Source organism: Chiloscyllium plagiosum, chromosome 11, assembly GCF_004010195.1.
Source record: "Chiloscyllium plagiosum isolate BGI_BamShark_2017 chromosome 11, ASM401019v2, whole genome shotgun sequence".
NCBI classification, from domain to species: Eukaryota; Metazoa; Chordata; class Chondrichthyes; order Orectolobiformes; family Hemiscylliidae; genus Chiloscyllium; species Chiloscyllium plagiosum.
In genome coordinates, this window is record NC_057720.1 from 85,723,838 (window position 1) to 85,743,642 (window position 19,805).

Genomic DNA, 19,805 nt, shown 5'->3' on the forward strand with positions numbered 1-19,805 from the left:
TGCGGTGCCCATTCATCCATTGTCGTAGCCTTTGCTCGGTTTCCCCAATGTACCATGCCTCCGGGAATCCTTGCCTGCAACGTATAAGATAGACAACGTTGGCTGAGTCACATGAGTACCTGCCATGTACACGGTGGGAGGTGTTCCCACGCGTAATAGTGGTATCTATGTCCACAATCTGACACGTATTGCAGCGCCTACCGTGACACACTCACTACACACACACATACACTTTCTCACACTCTCAACCCCCAACCCATACAGACAGACACACACAAAGACCCACATGCACACATATATTTTGTGGGGTGAATTTGTACTTTCAGGGTTACATTGTACTTTGCTCAAAAACTACATGAATTCATGTAAAACTCTGTTATCTCACTTTTTAGACTGGAATCAATCTAAACATCATGGCATAGACAGAGAACACAGGGGGGCCAACACCTTCAACATATTGTCTAGCTATCACCATTGTTAACAGCTAACCTGAGAATGCAACTTTTTAAAAAAAAAGGGTTTTGTGATTTACACATGAAAGAAGTGAACCTATCATGGTATTCAAAGAGATGAAAGACTTAACAGACACTCAATTTTTCAATGTATAATTTCTGTTACATCACACTGTAAATGTTTGCTATAAATTCTGTGTTAGGATTGAGCCCTCCACTATCACCTGATGAAGGAGCGATGCTCCGAAAGCTAGTGTGCTTCCAATTAAACCTATTGGACTATAACCTGGTGTTGTGTGATTTTTAACTTTGTACACCCCAGTCCAACACCGGCATGTCCAAATCTTTCTGAACAAGGGTGTGATGTTTGTAATTGTCCATTCTTCTGGCACCATGCCTGAATCTAGGGAAGACTGAAAAATTATGGCCAGTGCACTGGCAATTTCCATCCAAATGTCATACACTATTTTTGGATATACTTCTTATGGTCTTATCTGGTCCCTGTATCTTATAAATCTTCAGTAGCACTGTCTATTCACCACTTCTTATCAATTTTGAACCCTTCCCGTGACAGAGTTCCCTCTTCTGTCACTATGACCTGAGTAGCATCTACCTCCTTGGTAAATGTAGATTAGTGAGTATGAGGAAAAGGAGTGAGCAGACAGTATTGAGAAACTTCAGTCTCAATACTTGTTGGAATCAGAAGTCTTACAAGATAAAAGTAGAAATTGCTGGAAAAGCTCAGTAGGTCTGGGAACATCTGTGGAAAAAAAAATCAAAGTTAATGTTTCGGGTGGAGATATCAGTCCTCAGAGATTTTACATGGTCACATGTTATGATCACATTCTGACTTTGTTATTTCAGGATCTCTGGGTACTTAAGATGCTTGCAATAGATTTATGTTCTGTTGAATGATGAGTCCAATTCAGGATGTTCATTCGGAAAATCTTGCATGGTGGCTCAGGGGTTAGCACTGCTGCCTCACAGCTATGGAGAGCCTGGGTCAATTCCAACCTTGGGCAACTGTATGTGTGGATTTGCACGTTCTCCCTGTTCTGTGTGGATTTCTGTAGGGTGCTCTGGTTTCCTCCCACAGTCCGAAGATGTGCAGTTTAGGTGGATTGACTGCTAAATTGTCCTTAGTGTCCCGGGATGTGCAGGTTAGTGGATTAGCTATGGTAAATGTGGGGATAGGACAGGGGAATGGGATGCTCTTCAGAGGATCAATGCAGATTTAATGGGCCAAATGGTGGCTTTCTGCACTGTAGAGGTTCTGTTCTGTATTTTGTTTAGCTATACAATACAATCATCATGTTATGAGATTGTGAGAAGCCAGTTGTTCTGAAGTCTCGGTCATCTTCCAAAAAAAATTAATTAAAGATGTAAGAGTGCAGCAATTGCTACCTGACCTGTTTGTTTTTTTTTTGCTAACGTTGCTGCTGTATGTATGGTTCACAACTTAACTTGCTGGGAAATGTTGGATATTGACTGGTTGGTACAGCACTCCAAACCATCACTCAATTAATACTTTCAAGTCTGTTGTTGCAGCTCAACACACATTGGCATTGTTGAAATATTCTATCCCTCTCACATTAAAAGCATTGTTCCCTACAGGATAATTACTGAGAGACTGAACGTGTTTGCCGAGCTCATGGTGATCAGAACCTTACATGCTATTATCAGAATCACTCTTTGATCACAGTCTGTAGACACTTCCTGCAATACATTAGATGGTATTAGATGGACCATCCATCAGATTTGATTCCAATCTGTCATCTTTCTTTCCAAGACTTATTTTGTAATTATGGATGCAAAGTGTTTTGTGATTCAGAAAAAAAGTTTTTTATGATTGAGTCTTTAAGTTTTAATAAGATTTTGACTAATTTCTGATGAGATACTTTTGCTTGGTCTGAATGCTGACTGTTGCTCACTCCATCACTTTTAGTTGTCTCAGAACACAGACCTGAACAGAGATCTCAGGGGCACAATGGTGATGAGAACAACCTGCAGCAGAAGACCAAGTTGGATAGTCAATGTGACAGTGGTGAGGAAAAGCAAGTTGAAAATGCAGAGAAAATGCTGGTGATGTTTTTGACAAACAAATTTCTGATTCCAACAGTGTGGATATGACATTTAGGTTGCACTCAACTTTGGGCATAGCAGTCAGATACACATGATACATTCTCTATTTCTTCACCAGATGCCATGGACTCTGCCCAGAAGAATAAGGGCACAGAATGTACTATTGTGACATTTGTGTGTGTTCTTAAAAATTTAATAAGTACTCCTTTAGTATTATTAAATTTCTTTTAGTACTCTTTGCTTGTCTTGATTAAGTCCAGAGTATTCTATGCTCTCTCTACCTGTCCTGTCAATGTTCAATGATCTGTGTCCATAGTTCCCTCTTCTGTCAGCATGGACTGGGTGACATCCAACTCCTTGGTAAAGACAAATAGCAAAGTATTCATTTAATACCTCAGCCACACCCCTTGCCTCTGTGTAAAGTTCCATTTTTGATTTGAATTGGCCCTACTCCACATTTTAATACTCTTTTACTAATTAAGTGCTAATAGAACCATTTCGGATTATCCTAGAATTTTCTCATTATTCCTCTTTGCTTTTTTAATACTCTTGTTCACTCCCCTCTGAATTTTTTTAAATTTATTTTTGTTGTCAACTGCATTTTATAAATGATACCTGTCATAGGCACACTTTATCTTCTTTCTCTTAATTTCTATCTCCTCTGTTATCCAGGAAATTCTGGAATTGTTTTTGTCTTTCCCTTTGCATTTGAAGGATCATGCCCTGATTGTTATTTGAACCATCTCCTCTTAAGACGTAGTTTATTTTTGAAGTCCATGTATTCACCTCTTACCTTTTGTTCCAGTCTATCTGGCCCAGTCTATTTGCTAGGTTGAAATCAGCTCTCCACAATCAATTCTTCTTACTTTGGATTGATCATTGCTATTCTGCTCCATCATGCTGAACCTTATGGTACAATGATTACTGTCTCCTAAATGCTGTCCCTACTGACATTTTATGCACTTAGTCCATCTCATTTGTGACAACCACATCCAACAGTGAATCTCAACTTTTTTGACAGCGTACCGTTGTAGGGAATTCTCAAGAACACAATCTAGGAAGGCTTGCCACTTGCTACTCCTTACATTACTAATATACTACAAGTCTATGTTTGGGTAATTGACATTCCTCATTTTAACGAGTTTATAATGTTGGCATCTCTCTGATTTCCCTCCATATTTGTTTCTGTACATCCTTCCCACTGGTTGGTGGTCAATAAATTCCATTAAACAATTTAGTTGCATCCTTTTTGCTCCTTAACTTTAATCAAATTGATTTCATCGGTGAACCCTTTGGGACTTACTACTTACTTACAGTGTGGAAACAGGCCCTTTGGCCCAACAACCGACCCTCCGAAGAGCAACCCACCCAGACCCATTCCCCTACATTTACCCCTTCACCTAACACTATGGGCAATTTACCATGGCCAATCCACCTAACCTGCACATTTTTGGACTGTGGGAGGAAACCGGAGCACCCGGAGGAAACCCACGCAGACAGGGGGAGAATGTGCAAACTCCACACAGACAGTTGCCTGAGGCGGGAAATGAACCCGGGTCTCTGGCACTGTGAGGTAGCAATGCTAACCACTGTGCCATGACATCTGCAATGATTTCCTTAATCATTTCTACAAACCCTCTTCCTTTCCTTCATTTTCCAGGCACCTTGTACTCAGAATATTTAACACCCAGTGCTACCCTTCTTTAAAGCAGGTCTCTGTTTTTGCCACAACATACTTCTACATGTCAACTTGTGCCTCTAACTTCCCAGTCTTTTTAATTATACTCCATGCAATGACGTACATGCACAGGAATGCTGATGAAGACTTTATTACTTTCTCCCTTACTACAACTTTACCTATTAAATGACTCTGTCAGTGTTGTCTGTCTTTCCAAGTATATTGTGTTCTCTGGTATTGTCCTCTGTATTCTCTCTCAGTTCACAGACCCTTGGCACATAAGTTCAAAGCCCTGCCAATAGGACGAGCAAAAGGTCCCACAAGGACCTCAGTCTCACCTCTGTTGAGCTGCAAAGCATCCTGCTCCTACAGGTACCATCTTCCTCAAAGGCTGTCACAATATCCAAGGAATTTAAATCCTTCAGTCCTGGACCATGTTTCCACCCATACAATCATCTGCCTTATTCTTATATTTCTGTTCTCATTTGCACATGGCAAGGGGATTGGGGGTAATCGGGAGAAGGCATCATTTGAAGTCCTGCTCGGTAATTTTCTACCTAATTGCTAAAATCTGATTGCAGGATCACAATCTCTTCCTGCATAGGTCACTGGTGCCATTATGGAACGTTACCTTTGGATGTTCATCCTCTCCCAGAAAATGCTTGAAGCCACTCAATGACATTCTTGACCTTGGAGACATTACATGGGCTTAGTGGTTAGCACTGCTGCCTCGCAGCACCAGGGACTGGGTTTGATTCCAGCCTCAGGCGACTGTCTGCGTGGAGTTTGCACATTCTCCCCATGTCAGCATGGGTTTCCTCTTACAGTCCAAAGATGTACAAGTCAGGTGAATTGGCCATGCTAAATTGCCCATAGTGATAAGTGCATTAGTAGAGAGTCGGGGAATGGGTTACTCTTCGGAGGGTTGGTGAGGACTTGTTGGGCCAAAGGGCCTGTTTCCATACTGTCAGGATTCTAATCTAATCAAATCCTTGGGTTTTATATACATCTACAATAGTGTCTGTCTGTCCCTAACTAATGCCAAATGACATTGCAATTTGTGTCTTCTTTCTGGTGTCACATACATGACTGTGACTGCAGTCTTTTGAAGAGCCATGCCTTTACCAGCTTACAAAACAGAAAACCCCAGAGGACTGCTGCTGTCGGATTGCATTCCAATCTGTCATCTCCCTTTTCCAGAACCTATATTGTGATTATTGGTGCAGATGTTCTCAGTTTGAGAATAAAAGATTTTACTGTACAGAGTCTGATTTTTTATGAGATTTGGCAAATTTCTGATGATATTCTTTGCTTGGTCTGAATGCGTATTGTTCTTCACTCCATCACTCTTAGTTGTCTCGGAACACAGACATGAACAGAGATCTCAGGGGCAGGAAGGTGATGAGGACAACCTGCAGCGGCAGGCCAAGTTGGATAATCAAAGCATCACTGGTGAGGAAATGCAAGGTAAAAATGTAGAGTAAATGCTGGTGATGTTTTTACGAAATAATTCCTGTGTCATTTAGGCATTCAACTTTAGGCACAGCAGTCAGACACACGGTGAACTCTCTGTTCCTTCACCAGATGCCATGGACTCTGCCCAGCTGCAGAAGGAGGGCACGGAATGTACTCTGAGACATTTGCAGTCTCCAATATGCAGACAGGATGAACAATTAAATGAGGAAGAAGAGGAAAATCATGTCGAAAATAGTGAGTCCATGCAGATTAGTGTTTGAGTGATATCCATTATTTTGTACAAGAGGTTGAAGGTCATTTAGATTCCCTTTTTGCTTGAGGAGTCTCTGTACACACACTGTTCCTGGTTCACGTATCATTTCCTGTTCCCAGTATAGGAAGGCAAGGACAGCTTATATGGAAATCTCTCCAAATGTCATTCTAAAGCTGACATTTTAGCCGAACAAGCAGTATGCCATTACCTTCTGTTCCAAATCATGCCTGCATCCTCAGGTTACCAAACAAGCAAAGATTTCAGTGGTGTGTGGTTAATACACAAATTTGTTAATAAGTAACATGCAGAAATGTTCTTATGTCACATTGATTTGTAATCTCATTAATATGTTCAGGGATGCGGGTTGGGCAAAATGTGGGGTTGAAAATAACATTGGGAGGCGATACGAATCTAAAAGTGTGGTGGTATGGCAGAAGGTCATCCAAGGATCCTGAGTGGCATTATAACATGGAAAAAACAGATGAAAAGTATTCAATACCTCCGCTATTATCCTTGCCTGCATGGATAATTTCCATTGCTTTTTTTCCAAAACAGCCCTAATTCTCCTTTTACTACACTCTTACTATTTGTGTGCCTATCAAAGCCAGTATGGTTATCCTTGAAGTTGGCCACCAATCTTTCTCATCGTGGTGAGAATCTTTAACACTCAGTACCTGCTGTCATCAGAACCACTTTTTGATCACAGCCTGTACACACTTTCAGCGATACATTGTTCGATGGACTGTCTGTCAGATTAGATTCCAATTTGTCATCATTCTTTTCCAGAACCTATTTTGTGATTATGGATGTAAAGTATTCTATGTTTCAAAACTATAAAGAATCTTTAACCTTTTGAGTGTTTGGATAATTTCTGATCAGATACTTTTTGCTTGGTCTAATTGCTGATTGTTCTTCACTACCTCACTTCTGTTTGTCACAGGACTCAGACCTGAACAGAGCTCTGATGTACTCGAAGATAATGAGCCGAACCTACAGCAGCAGGCCAAGTTGGATAATCAAAGTCACACTGATGAGGAAAATCAAGGTTACAGTCATCAGAAAATGCAATGGTGTTTTTGAGAAATAATTCCTGTGTTTGACAGTGTGGAATTACATTGATTTTGTTTTTACGCCAAAGCCATCATATTTCTGTGATACACTCTTTCTGATCCCTCACCTGCCTAGTAGAACACTAAGGGCTTGGAATGTACTCTGATACATTTGTCCATTTAATTTAAAGGTGGACAGTTTGGCGCAAACGTCACTCCTACTGTTGAGCCAGACTCATTTCAACCCCTCACATAACTAAAGAGATGTTCACATTTTCCGAGACAATATTAATCATACAAGTTACAGAACAACCTCGATTATCCTAACGAGATGGGTGGGGAGTATTTTGTTTAGATAGCTGATTGTTCACCTAACATTTTTATGGTACACTTGAGATCTTGTTCTCATAATCCGAAATTTGGATAACCGTTTTTGTTCTTTATCTGAAAGCTTTCAATATGATCCAGTTTAACCACTCGTGATTCATAAAAGGATGCAAATATTATGTTTGGAAGGAGATTGTTTGTCTATATACGCTCTCTAAATCAGTGTTATGAGTCAGCGTGATTCTTGTGATTTTCATATCCTTGCTCATTGGCTCTATTTAAATAATAATTTAATACCCTCTTCAATGCCTCAATTGTATCTGCCTCCACCACACTTCCACTGCAGAATATTTCCAGTCCCAGACCATCCAGTAAATGCTTTAAGCCAGTCTATGACACCCTTGACCCTGGGAGGCAACATTACATCCTCAAGTCATATCTACATCCACAGAAATGTCTACCTGTTCCCTAACTAATGCCAAATAATATTGCTCTGACTTTTTTCTTCTACCTGGTCTCACATATATGACTGTGATTGCAATCTTTTGAAGAGCCATGCCTTTACCAGCTTCCAAACCAGGAAACCAATTTGTGGGCTGGATGCCAGAGGACTGTTGCTGTCAAGTTGCATTCCAATCTGTCTTCTGTCTTTTCCAGAACTTATCTTGTGATTATTAGTGCAAAGTATTCTCTGTTTCAGAATAATAGCTTTTACTACGAAGAGTCTTTGTTTTTTTTATGATATTTTGGCTAATTTCTGATGGTATTTTTTGCTGAATGTTGATTGTTGTTTATTCCATCTCTTTTAGTTGTCTCAGAACACAGACCTGAACAGAGATCTCCGGGGCAGGATGGTGATGCGAACAACCTGCAGCAGAAGACCAAGTTGGATAGTCAATGTGACAGTGGTGAGGAAAAGCAAGTTAAAAATGCACAGAAAATGCTGGTGATGTTTTTGAGAAGTAATTTCTGTAACTAACATTTAGACATTTAACTTAGACACAGCAGTCAGGTAGACTCTCTGTTCCTTCACCAGATGCTATGGACTCTGCCCAGCAGAAGAAAGAGGGTGCGCAATGTACTCTGAGACATTTGCAATCTCCAACGTGGAGACAGGACAGACAATTACATGAGGAAGAAGAGAAAAATCAAGTTGAAAATAGTGAGTCCGTGCAGATTAGTGTTTGAGCAATATTCATTATTTTGTACAAGAAATTGAAGGTCATTAAGATTCACATTTTGCCTGCGGTGTCTTCTGTGCATACTTTGTTCTGGATACAGGAACAATTTTATATCGTGAGTCCACATATGTTTCTTTTGCAAACAGTTTAAATCTGTTCCCTCTTGTTCTTGATGCTTTTACAAGCCTGGACACTTCCTCCGTGTCCACTTATAATTTTGAAGACTGGATCAGATCGCCTGTTAACTTTCTCCTCTCCAAGATTCTCCAATCTATCCTCATAATTGGATTCACTCATTCTTGGAACTGCTGTTATAAACCTCATTGCAAAAGCAATCACATCCATCGTACAGTTTGGTACCAGGAAGGTAACATATACTCCAGCTGAGGTCTATCAAATGTCTTATACAAGTTCAACATGACAGCCTTGCTTTTGTACTTTATGCCCTTGTAAATTAGAATATTCCTGTACTTTCCAAACTGCTCTCTCCTCCTGTTCTACCACTTGCAATTATCTCTGTTGATATACACCCAGGTAACTCTGCTCCTGCACCGCCTTTAGAATTTTACCTCTTCAAAATTGTAATTTTATGTCATGAGTCCATGTTCTTGCTCAAACTTCTGCACATTGTACTTCACCTGCTACCTTTCCATCCGCTCCACTAACTTGTTGCTGTCCTTTCTGATATTGTAGACAGTCTTCCTAATGGTTTACAATGCTTCCAAGTTTCGTATTAACTGCAAACTTTGAAATTGCTCCTTGTACAGAAAGATCTAGGTCTTTAATATCTATCAAGAAAGGTAACGGGTAAACTCCAGTACACCCCTTCTTCCAGCTTAAGAAACTTCCACTGACCATTACTCTTTGTTTCTTATTCCTCAGACAACTTTTGAATCTATTGTGCCCTTTATTCCATAATAGTTTCTGGCAAGACCTTTGCATGGCACTGATTCAAACACCCTCATGAAAGACCATTGACACCACCTCGACAGCATTACCCAAATTGACTGTTTCTGGGACCTCTTGAACAGGCTCCAGCAAGTTAGTTAAATAAGATTTCCCCTTTAGAAATCTATGCTGCTCTTCTTTATCAACCTATGATATTCCATGTGTCTGCTAATTCTACGCTGAATAATTGTTTCAAAGTTCTTCCCCAGGTTTGCAACTAAACTGGCTGGTCTATAATCACTGGGCTTAACCGTTTTTTGAGCAATAATCCAGTCTTCTGCTACCTCCCCTGAGTTGAGGGAAGACTGAATAATTATGGCCGGTGCCCAGCAATTTCCATTCACACCTCCTTAAATATACTTGGAGGTGTTTCCTATGATGGTATGATCTTATCTGGTCTTGTGAACTTTAAGCATCAATGTTCTATTCTTTCTCCTTATCAATTTTGAATCCTTCCTGTGACAGAGTTACGTGGTATTATTTTAAGTATTCGCTTAATACTTCCAACCATGTCCCTTGTTTCATTTATAAATTCCCCTTTTCCTTCCAAATGAGCCCAACTCATCCTTTTACCATGCTTTCACTATTTGTATGTTTGAAGAAGCCTTTAGGATTACTGTTGAAATTGGCTGCCGGTCTTTTCCCATTATTCGCCTTTTGCTTTTCTAATATTCTTGCTCAACTCTTCTCTGAACCTTTTGTATTCTTTTTGGTTCTTAATTGCACTTTCGAACCTGACACCTGTCATAAGCGCTTAATTTGTACCTTCTTTGTCACCAAGAAGTTCTGGATTTTTGTTTGTCATATCTTTGCCTTTTGAGAGAATGTGCTTTGATTGTATCTGAACCATCTCATCTTTTTAAGGTAGCAAGTCCATTGTTTCCTCCCAATCTTTCATTCGAATCTATCTGGCCCTCTTCTGTTTTGCCCCATCGAAGTCACCTCTCCGTTGATACGATTCTTCTTACTTTAGATCAATCATTGTCATCCTCCACTGTGCTGAACCTTACAATACAATAAACACTGTTTTCCAAACTGATCCAGTTGGCTGCTTCATTTCTGAGGACCATGTCCAACATTGTTTCCTGCTTTTTGGACTGCACGCATGCTGTATTGGAAATTCTTCTGGCCATGATCTAGGATGCTTACCACTTGATTCCACTTACATTAGCAGTTTATATTTGGTTAATTAAAGTTCCACATTATAATTCATATATAATGATGGCCTCTCATTGTGAATTTCCTGCAGATTTGTTCCTCTGCATCCTTTTCAAGGTGGTGGTCCATACATTCCTGAAGAAGGGCTCATGCCCGAAACGTCGATTCTCCTGCTCCTTGGATGCTGCGCTTTTCCAGCAACACATTTTCAGCTCTGATCTCCAGCATCTGCAGTCCTCACTTTCTCCTCGTCCATACATTATACCCAGCATTATAGTTTTTGTTCCTTAACTCCAAATTGGTTCTGTCAGTGAACACTTTGGGACATCTCTCTTTCTCCAGCATTGCAATGATCTCCTCAACCAATTCTGCCAGCCCTGCCCCCTTCCTTTTCCATATTTTCCAGACACACACTACTCAGGGATACTGAACATCCTATCCTACCTTACCTTCAGCCAGGTTTCAGTTTTGCACATTTTTGCCAGGTTAGTTTAAAGACCTCCCAAAACCATTAGCAAAACATTTGCAAGGACCTCAGGTCAAGGACTGCAACCCATCTGGCTCTTCCAGGTACTATCTTCTGCAGAGCCGATCCCAATGTGCCAGGAATTTAAATCCCTTGATCCTGCACTCTCTATCCACTGATACATTTTTCTGTCTTATCCTCATATTTCATATCTCATATATACTCTCTTGCACCTGGCACTGGGAATAATTTGAGGTGCTTTTCAACCAGTAACCTAAATTCTGATTGCAGGACCACACTCGCTTCCTGTCCAGGTCAATTATACTATTGTCGACCATGACTTCTGGCTGTTCATCCTATCCATACAGAATGCCTTACAGCTGTGCTGTGACATCCTTGATCCTTGACTAACCCCGATTACTATTGTTCTTTCTTACTTCTTCCTTGTGGTGCCACAAAAATGACAGTGACTGCAGTCCACATTGAAGAAGCATAACCTCATCAGCTTCCAAAATGGAAAACCAGGAAGGCTTCAGTGGGCCTCTTGTTAATCTGCCTGTTTTTTTTTTTTGAACTGCCCAGCATTCACCCACTCCCTTTCAGCCTCCAGGCCCTTGAAGTGCATTGTGACCATCTCTCTGATTGACTGATTGTTTTTAATGTTCACCCTCATAAATGTGCTACATTAACTCCAGCTGCTTGAACTCAGATACCCTTCTTATATCTTTCTTTGCAGAGCTTTCTATCTTTTGGCAGCAATAATCTAATTTGCAATTGTTTGCTACCTACAGGTTTAAAGACAACGATTTCTGATGTCAGAATGTCTTTGTTTGGAATGATTCGTTATAACAGCATGTCTCCTTTTTCTCTTGTGATGCACAGATGAACCATGCAAGGGGATGTCAGCATCAAATGTGCAATCTCCAAGGTCCATTCAGGATGCACAATTACATCAGGATGGAGAGAAAAATAGAGTTGAAAATGGTGAGACAATGCAGATTAGTGTTTGAGCAATATCCATTGTCTTGGACTAGAGTTTGTAGGTCATTTACATTCAAATTTTATCTGAGGTTTATCCTGTACTCATTTTCGTGTTGGTACACGTGCCATTTCCTTTACCCTTCAGAAGGTAGAGACATAATCTACTTGGAAACCTTTGCAAATGTCAATGGAAAGCTGATGTTTTAGCCGAGCAGGCAGCAAGTCGCTACCTCTGTTCCACATCATCCAGCATCCCCAGACTACCAGACAGATAGATGAAGATTTTAGTGGTGTGTGGGTTGATGCACAAAATGCTCTTGGGCCATGTTGATTTGGTATAATCTAATGAATACATTCAGGGCTGCAGGTGTGACAAATGTGGGGTTGAAAATAACATTAGGATGCGATAAAAATATAAAAGTGGCGTGGTGTGGCAGCATTTATCCAAGAATCCTGTACTTCACGAGAACATGGGATGATACAGGAAATGGTGGAACTGCGGAATCTACCTACATAGAATTCAGATAACAGCAGACAACTATAGTTATGCTGGAAGTTTAATGTAGCCTGGCGAGTTAGAGTAAAGGAAGTTAGCAGACTATCCTCTCAAAACTTCAATCTCAATATTGGCACCACCAGTTTTACAAGGTCTTGAGGCTACAATCATATTTGGGCTTTGCTGTTCCAGGATCGTTGGATACGTATGACACTTGTGACAATTTTTTGTTCTGTTGAATGATAAATTCGATATATCAAGGTTCAGTCTGAAAATCTTAGCTGATCCAATGCAATCATCGCATTACAAAATTATGGGTACCCACTTATTCTGAACTCTGAGCAAGTCTTCTTCCATAACAAATATTTAAAAGGTCTGAACGTTTAGCAACTACTACCTGACTTGTTTTTGGTCCAACTTAACTTGCTGGGAAAAACTTAGTGTTGACTGGTTGGTACAGCATTCCAAACCATCACTTCTTCTGTTAATATTTTCAAGTCTGTTGTTGCAGAGGAACATACATTAGCATTGACAGAATATTCTATTCTCCCATTAAAAAGAACATTATTCATGAGGATATTATTTGGAGGTTGTATTCTTTGCCAAACTCCTGCTGATAAGAACTTGCAACTCTCATTACCTACTCTTATCAAAACCACTTTTTAGTCACAGCCTCTCGATGCTCTCTTCAACACAGTATTCAATGCACGATCTGTCAGATTGGATTCCATTCTGTCATCTTTCTTTTCCAGAACTTATTTTGCAGTTATGGATGCAAAGTGTTCTATATTTCAGCAGAAAATTTTATAATGAAGAGTCTTTGATCTTTTATGAGATTTTGCCTAATTTGTGATGAGATCATTTTTGTTTGGTCTGAGTGCTGATTGTTGTTCACTCCATCACTTTTAGTTGTCTCAGAATACAGACCTGAACAGAAATCTCAGGGACAGGATGCTAATGAAAACAACCTGCAGCAGAAGGCCAAGTTGGATAATCAAAGTGACACTGGTGAGGAAAAGCAAGTTAAAAATGCAGAGAAAATGCTGGTGATGTTTTTGAGAAATAATTTCTTATTCTCACAGTGTGGATATGACATTTAGTTTGCATTCATCTTTGGACAAAGCAGTCAGATACACATGATACATTCTCTATTTCATTACCAGATGCCATGCCCAGAAGAGTGAGGGCACAGAATGTTCCCTTGAGACGTTTGTCTATGTTATTAAAAAATTAATAACTACTACTTTAGTATTATTAAACATTTTTGGTACTCTGTGCCTGTTGATTAAGCCCAGAGTATTCTATGCTCTCTCTACCTGTCCTGTCAATGTTCAATGATCTGTGTCCATAGTTCCCTCTTCTGTCAGCATGGACTGGGTGACATCCAACTCCTTGGTAAAGACAAATAGCAAAGTATTCATTTAATACCTCAGCCACACCCCTTGCCACTATGTGTAAAGTCCCAATTTTATTAAGAAGTGGCCTTATTCCACTCTATTACTAGTTATCTGCCGATAGAAATATTTAGAATTATCCTAGAATTTGGCTCCCAGCTTTTCCAGTATTTCTTTGTTTTTTTTTTAATATTCTTGTTCACCTCCTCCCCATGAATGTCCTGAATTCATTTTTTGTTGTCAGTTGCACTTTATAACTGACATCTGTCATACGCACACTTTATCTTCTTTCTCTTAATTTCTATATCCTCTGTTATCCAAATAGTTCTGAATTTTTATTTTTGTCCTCCCTTTGTCTTTGAGGGAACATGCCTTGATTGTATTTGAACCTTCTCCTCTTAAGACGTAGTTTATTTTTGAAGTCCCATGTATTCACCTCTTACCTTTTGGCCCAGTCTATCTAGATTACTTTAAAGTGTGGAAACAGGCCCTTCGGCCCAACAAGTCCACACCGACCCGCCGAAGCGCACCGACCCGCCGAAGCGCACCCACCCAGACCCATTCCCCTACATTTACCCCTGCACTTAACACTACAGGCAATTTAGCGTGGCCAATTCACCTAATCTGCACATTTTTGGAGTGTGGGAGGAAACCGGAGCACCCGGAGGAAACCCACGCAGACATGGGGAGAATGTGCAAACTCCACGCAGTCAGTCGCCTGAGGCGGGAATTGAACCCGGGTCTCTGGCGCTGTGAGGCAGCAGTGCTAACCACTGTGCCACCGTGCCGCCCACCTAGCCCAGTCTATTTGCTCCGTTGAAATCAGCTCTCTACAATCAATTCTTCTTACTTTGGATTGATCATTGTTATTCTCCTCTATCATGCTAACCTTCCAGTACAATGATTACTGTCTCCTAAATGCTGCCTCCACTGACGTTTGATGTACTTGGACCATCACAGTTGTGAAAAGCGTGTCCAACAGTGAATCCCAACTTTTTTTGACAGCATACTGCTGTCGAGAATTCTCACAAATACCATCTAGGAAGACTTCCAAATTGCTACTCCTTATATGACTACTATACTACAAGTCTATTTTGGGTAATTGACGTTCCCCATTATACCTAGTCTGTGATGGTGGCATCTCTCTGTGATTTCCCCCTAGATTTGTTTATCTCCATGCTTCCCACTGGTTGCTGGTCAGTAAATTACATTAAACAGTTTAATTACATCCTTTTTGCTCTTTAACCTTAATCAAGTTGATTTAATCAGTGAATCTTCTTTCTCTCGCTCTGCAATGATTTCTTTAACCATTTTACAAACCCTCCTTCTTTCCTTAATTTTCTAGACACCTTGTACACAGGAATATTTAACCTTTTCTTAAAGCAGGGTCTCTGTTTTTGCCACAACATACTTCTACATGATAATTTGCACCTGTAACTCCCCAGTCTTTTTATTATACTCCATGAAATGAAACACTTGCACAGGAACGCTGATCAAGACTTTATTACTTTCTCTTGTACTACGACATCCAATGGTCATGCTTCACAATGGTACCAGTGACCTACGCAGGAAGAGATTGTGATCCTGCAATCAGAATTTAAGTAGCTAAGTAGAACATTACCAAGCAGGACTTCAAATAACGTCTTCTCTCGATTACTCCCGCATGCCTTTTGCAAATTATTACTGAAATGTGAGAATAAGACAAATAAATGCATGGGTGGAAATATGGTCCAGGTGCAAGGGATGCAAATTCCTTGGATTTTTTGAGTGCCTCTGGGGAAGATGGCACCTGTAGAAGCTGGATGCACTGCAGCTAAACAGAGCTGGGACTGAGGTCCTGTTGGAGCCTTGTGCTAATGCTGTTGGCAAAGCTTTAAACTAACATGCAAAGGGTCTGTGAACTGAGAGAGAATATGGAGGAGAATACCAGGGAACACAATATACTTGGAAAGACAGAAAACACTGGCATGGAATCGAGTAAAGTGTCGTAGAATGGCAGAAGGTCATCCGAGGATCCTGAGTGGCATTATAACATGGAAAAAAACAGATGAAAAATATTCAATACCTCAGCTATTATCCTTGCCTGCATGGATAATTTCCATTGCTTTTTTTCCAAAACAGCCCTAATTCTCCTTTTACTACACTCTTACTATTTGTGTGCCTATCAAAGCCAGTATGGTTATCCTTGAAGTTGGCCACCAATCTTTCTCATCGTGGTGAGAATCTTTAACACTCAGTACCTGCTATCATCAGAACCACTTTTTGATCACAGCCTGTACACACTTCCAGCGATACATTGTTCGATGGACTGTCTGTCAGATTAGATTCCAATTTGTCATCATTCTTTTCCAGAACCTATTTTGTGATTATGGATGTAAAGTATTCTGTGTTTCAAAACTATAAAGAATCTTTAACCTTTTGAGTGATTGGATAATTTCTGATCAGATACTTTTTGCTTGGTCTAATTGCTGATTGTTTTTCACTACCTCACTTCTGTTTGTCACAGGACTCAGACCTGAACAGAGCTCTGAAGCACAAGAGGTTAACGTGTCAAACCTACAGCAGCAGGCCAAGTTGGATAATCAAAGTCACACTGATGAGGAAAATCAAGGTTACAGTCGTCAGAAAATGCAATGTTTTGGAGAAATAATCCCCATGTTCGATAGTGTTTTTACACAAAAGCAGTCAGATATACGTGGTACACTCTCACTGTTCCCTCAACTGCCCAGTAGAACAATAAGGGCTTTGAATGTACTCTGATCCATTTGTCCATTTAATTTAAAGGTGGACAGTTTGGAGGAAACGTCACTCTGCTCTCAGTCCAGACTCACCCCAACCCTTCACATAACTGAAGAGATGTTCACATTTTCTTCACATTTTCTTACTGATCATTCAATTTGACTGAAAACTTTCAATATGGTCCAGTTTAACCACTCATCATGCATAGAAGGATGCAAATATTATGTTTGGAAGGCGACTGTTTAGCCCATCATGTCTGCATAGGCTCTCTATATCAGTATTATGAGTCAGTGTGATTCTTGAGCTTTTTTGTATCCTTGCTCATTGGTTCTATTTAAATAATCCTTTAATATCCTCTTCGACGTCTCAATTGTAACTGCCTCCACCATACTTCCATTGCAATATATTTCACACCCAAAACATTTAATGTGTGATTATGTTTTTCTCACATCACATTTGTTTCTTTTGCAAAACAATTTAAATCTGTTTTCTCTTGCTCTTGGTGCTTTCACAAGCCTGGACAGTTCCTCCCTGTCCACTTATAATTTTGAAGATTGGATCAGATCTCCTGTTAGCTTTTTCCTCTCCAAGACTCTCCAATCTATCCTCATAATTGGATTCACTCATTCTTGGAACTATTGTTGTACATCTCAGTGCAAAAGCAATCACACCCTTTGTACAGTTTGGCACTCAGAAGGGTAACATAATACTCAGCTGAGGTCTATCACAAGTTTTACATAAGTTCAGCATGATAGCCTTGCTCTTGTACTTTATGCCCTTGTAAATTAAGCCCAGAATATCCCTGTGCTGCCTAAACTGCTCTCTCCTCCAGTTTTGCTACCTTCAATGATATATACACCCAGGTCGCTCTACTCGTGCACCGCCCCCCCCCTTTAGAATTTTACCTCTTCAAAGTTGTAATTTTATATCATCAGTCCATGTTCATGCTACGGCAACACATCAGCTCACACATCTCTACATTGAACTTCACCTGCTACCTATCCACCCACACCACCAACTTGTCTCTGTTCTTTTTGATATTGTACACAGTCTTCCTAATAGTTTACAATGCTTCCAAGTTTTGTATCATCTGCCAACTGTGAAATTCCCACTGGAGTGGGAAACTCTAATACAACCCTTCTTCAAACTTGAGAAACATCCATTCAGCATTACTCTTTGTTTCTTACTGCTCAGGCAGATTTTTTTAATCTAATGTGCCCTTTATCCCATAATCTGTGTTGTCTCTTTCAAGACCGGTGCATGACGCTGTTTCGAATTCTTTCATGAAGGTTCATGAACACCACCTCAACTGTATTACCCTAATTGATTAATTCTGTAACCTATTTAATTGGCTCCAACAAGTTAGTTAAATAAAAATTCCCCTATAGAAATCTGTGTTGGTTCTTCCTTATCAACATCTGAACCTTTTGTATTTTTTTCGGTCCTTAATTGCATTTTCAAATGTGATATCTGTCATAAGCAATTTGATCGTTTTTTAGCTTGTACCTCCTTTGTCATGAGGAAGTTCTGAATTTTTTTTTTGTCCACTCTTTGCTTTTAGATGGAATATGCTTTGATTGTATCTGAACCATCTCCTCTTTTAAGATAGCTGACTCTGCAACTCCATTTTTTCCTCCCAATCTTTCATTCCATTGTATCTGGCCCACTTCTGTGTTGCCCCATTTAAGTCAGTTCTGCACTGATTTGATCCTTCTTACTCTAGATTGACCATTGTCATTCTCCTCCATCATGCGAAACCTTACAATGATCACTCTTTTCTAAATGATCTCCACTGACACTTGATCCACTTGGCCTACCTCATTTCTGTGAATCATGCGTCCTTACTTTTTGAACTGGATCCGTACTGTGTAGGAAATTCTTCTGGACACAATCAAAGATGCTTGCCCTTGATTCCCCTTACATTACCAGACTATATTTGGGGAATTAAAGTTCCACATTACAAATCATCCATAACGATGGCATCTCATGGTGCCTTTCCTGCAGATTTCTTCCTGTGCATCCTTTCCACAAGGTTAGTGGTCTGTAGATTACACTCAGCAGTATAGTTTTTATTCCTTACCTCTAAATTGATTCTGTCAGTGAACATTTTAGGATATCTCTCTTTCTTCAAAATTGCAATAATCTCCTCGACCAATCCTGCCAGCTCTCCTTGCTTCCTTCCCCATATTTTCCAGACATATTATACTCAGAAATAATGAACACCTTATGGTACTGTACCTTCAGCCAGATTTAGGTTTTGCACACTCTTGCCCAACAGCACTAGCAAAATGCCTGCAAGGACCTCAGTCCAAGCTATATTCATTTGCAACCCATTCAGTTCATTCAGGTGCCATCTTCCCCAGAGACATTCCCAATGTGCGAGGAATCGAAATCCCTCGATCCTGCACCATCTTTGCACCCACATTTATCTGCCTTAGCCTCATATTTGCACACACCACTGGTAATAATCTGGCAAAGACTTCATTTGAGGTGGTGCTTACTACATTTCCAACCAATGACCTAAATTCTGAGTGCAGGACCACACTCGCTTCCTGCCCAGGTCAATTATACCATTGTAGACCATGGCCTCTGGCTGTTCATCTTACTCCTAAAGAATGCCGTTCAGCAGCGCTGTGACATCCTTGACCATGGGAGGCAACATTATGTCATAGAGTCATGTCTATAGTCACATAAACACCTTATCTTGCCAAACCAACCCCAATTACTATTGCTCTTCCCTTCCTCTTCCTCAAGCCACACATAAGATCATGACTGCAGTCCATATTGAAGAACCAACACCCTCATTAGCTTCCAAAATGGAAAACCAATTTGTGAGTAGGATCCAAAGGACTCTTGCTATATTCTGCCCGTTTCTTTTGTACTGCCTGGCAGTCACACACTTACTTTCGGCTACCTGGTCCTTGATCTGCGATATGACCACCTCTCTGAACATGCTATCCAACTAATTCTCCATCTCCTGAATTTCTTACAATAACTCCAGCTGGTGGTCGAGCTGAAAAACCCTTCTTAGTTCTTTCTTTGCAGAGCTTTCTACCTCTTGGAAGCAGTAAAGTTGCAGTTGTTTGTCACCCGCAGGTTGAAAGCGAAGGATATCATATGTCTTT

At 40.3% G+C, this 19,805-nt stretch overlaps 1 protein-coding gene across 5 annotated transcripts in view; it reads left to right on the plus strand.

The window, feature by feature from the left end:
- LOC122554645 (torsin-1A-interacting protein 2-like) overlaps positions 1–19,805 on the plus strand; it is a 36,156-nt gene that overhangs the window by 10,373 nt on the left and 5,978 nt on the right. For 2 of the 5 annotated variants that reach the window (XM_043699999.1, XM_043700001.1), the window contains exons 3-11: positions 2,398–2,496; positions 5,566–5,679; positions 5,797–5,922; positions 6,882–6,986; positions 8,127–8,225; positions 8,354–8,479; positions 11,953–12,054; positions 13,457–13,555; positions 16,448–16,552. In XM_043699999.1, the coding sequence (XP_043555934.1) occupies positions 2,398–2,496; positions 5,566–5,679; positions 5,797–5,922; positions 6,882–6,986; positions 8,127–8,225; positions 8,354–8,479; positions 11,953–12,054; positions 13,457–13,555; positions 16,448–16,552 (975 nt within the window). The remainder of the gene's footprint in view (positions 1–2,397; positions 2,497–5,565; positions 5,680–5,796; positions 5,923–6,881; positions 6,987–8,126; positions 8,226–8,353; positions 8,480–11,952; positions 12,055–13,456; positions 13,556–16,447; positions 16,553–19,805) is intronic. The other 3 variants (XM_043700000.1, XM_043700002.1, XM_043700003.1) reach the window with 3 other exon arrangements.